Source organism: Lottia gigantea, assembly GCF_000327385.1.
Source record: "Lottia gigantea unplaced genomic scaffold LOTGIsca_65, whole genome shotgun sequence".
NCBI lineage: Eukaryota > Metazoa > Mollusca > Gastropoda > Lottiidae > Lottia > Lottia gigantea.
In genome coordinates this window covers 1,765,895-1,768,358 of record NW_008710211.1, presented here as the reverse complement: position 1 = coordinate 1,768,358, position 2,464 = coordinate 1,765,895, and the positions used below count along the sequence as shown (strand labels likewise).

The 2,464-nt window shown below is 33.2% G+C and overlaps 1 protein-coding gene across 1 annotated transcript in view; it reads right to left on the bottom strand.

The window, feature by feature from the left end:
* LOTGIDRAFT_167354 (hypothetical protein) overlaps positions 1–2,464 on the bottom strand; it is a gene marked incomplete at both ends in the record, with an annotated part of 56,928 nt that overhangs the window by 1,901 nt on the left and 52,563 nt on the right. Inside the window, 3 exons of the mRNA XM_009064826.1 lie at positions 172–302; positions 1,025–1,187; positions 1,789–1,921. Coding sequence (XP_009063074.1) covers positions 172–302; positions 1,025–1,187; positions 1,789–1,921 — 427 coding nt within the window. The remainder of the gene's footprint in view (positions 1–171; positions 303–1,024; positions 1,188–1,788; positions 1,922–2,464) is intronic.

Below are 2,464 nucleotides of genomic sequence, written 5' to 3'. Positions count from 1 at the left end.
ACTAGTTCACAGGAACACAATATAAAGATACTGGTTCTGCAGAAGTATTTTAGATACGAAAGGGCAGCTCAGTTGAAGAAGAAGCGTGGTGTCTCTGAGCACTTGAGAAGCACATCACACTTCCCCTTGAAACCAGCTGTCCTGATGATGACTTAAATATCCAAAACATACCTTGAACAACAAGTTTAGCTCTAGTTGTAGCACTACCAGAAGTATTAGCAGCTGTACACTGGTACCAAGCAGCATCTGATAGTTTAGTATCTTCAATATACAGAGCTGATCTTCCACCCTCTGTATTCACTCTGTAATATAATTGTGAACCATATGATTAGAATTTTGTTACATAAATAATAACTACCATATATTTGTGAATATTGTTCGTGGCCATACATTGTCCATTTACGTTTTCTCCGGACACTGTCACCTTTGGTAGAGTCTTCACATAAAACTCACATCACACACTTTAGTTTTAATATTTACACAGCTCTGATTACAATAACTGATTGGTAACAAAACCTCAAACTTTGTATTAGATCACTTTGTATTAGATCACTTTGTATTAGATCACTTTGTATTAGATCACTTTGTATTAGACCACTTTGTATTAGACCACTTTGTATTAGATCACTTTGTATTAGATCACTTTGTATTAGACCACTTTGTATTAGATCACTTTGTATTAGATAACTTTGTATAAGATCACTTTGTATTAGATCACTTTGTATTAGACCACTTTGTATTAGACCACTTTGTATTAGATCACTTTGTATTAGATCACTTTGTATTAGACCACTTTGTATTAGACCACTTTGTATTAGATCACTTTGTATCAGATCACTTTGTACTAGATCCTACGTAAATGTAAAGTAAAGATATAACCTTTCTTACATTCAGTTGTCTCTTTTCACAAAATGTTTTGCCAACCCTTCAGTTACCTGTTATTTTGTCACAACAAAATGCTATGAAACACTTCAAACTGTTTTGTTTCGTTGTTTAGGGGCTGATTTAGATAAAAACTACATACCTCATGTCATGTGTTGGAGTGACGTGGTGTCCGTCTTTCTGCCATGACATCAAAGGAGTTGGCATGCCAACAGCATGACAGGACAGAGTTACAGGGTTACCCTCTTTTACAGTGAAATTCTGGACCCTTTCAATAAATCTGGGGGGTTGTTTCTCTTCTTTCGCTGTAAAAAAAAACAAACAACTTCATCATTTATTGGTTAAGGATGCTCCAGAGAAGCTATTGTTGTTCCAGTTGTTCCAACCAACTTTGTGATTTGGCTATGAATGGATTTACTCAATGAAGAAAAACTAAACTGTTAAAGAAATTGAGATTCTCCACTAGGATGAAGCTATTTCCAAACAACTTTGTGAATTGGTTCCTGATGTATTTATTTGCTACCAAGCCACATTATTAATTTCTGGGTTGCTTCAGCATCCCAAATTTCCAGTTGTGATATTGATATTTGGCATAGGGGACTATTTTTGCTCAATCTCATCCAAATTATAGATAGCAAGTTGAGATTTTTTTTCTAAATGTTTGAAGGAAAATCAGGAAAATTCAGTTTGAGATAAAAAAAAACCTTGTATAGTAATTATTCTAATGGAGCTCAAACTGAATAAATCCTAGAGTAGTATGTAAACTAAGTATGTTATAGCAAGAGACTTGAATAAATCATAGAATAAGACTTAGATAAAGCCTGTCCTAGCACAAGACTTAGATAAAGCCTGTCCTAGCACATGACGTGGATAAGGCGTGCCCTAGCTAATTCTTAGATAACTTACGTGTGACGTTAAGAGTAATAGTAAATCTATCTTCACCAGCTTTATTCAGAGCTAGACAATTATAGGTCCCGGCATCTCGTCTCGATACAAACTTTATAATTAACGAGTGGATACCATTCTCATTTACAACAATCTACAAATAACAACAACACATGTTTATTAAAAGTTAATAGTTTTTTAATTTCATAAAACCATATTGAAAGACATACTAGTCGGACCTTGGTCTAGTATTTCATAAATCCTGTTCTTGGGTAAATTGTTAAAATAAGATACCCGGGAGTACTATATCATAAATATTGCCGTTGTGTGCAGTTTAACCTTGTAGAAGTATACTATATAAACTGATGATGACAATGTAAATTGTTGAAACATTATGTACAATAAAACTCAGGAGTAGTATACTATATAAACTGATGATAACAATGTAAATTGTTGAAACATTATGTTCAATAAAACTCAGGAGTAGTATACTATATAAACTGATGATGACAATGTAAATTGTTGAAACATTATGTACAATAAAACTCAGGAGTAGTATACTATATAAACTGATGATAACAATGTAAATTGTTGAAACATTATGTACAATAAAACTCAGGAGTAGTCTACTATATAAACTGATGATAACAATGTAAATTGTTGAAACATCGTGTACAATAAAACTCAGGAGTAGTAT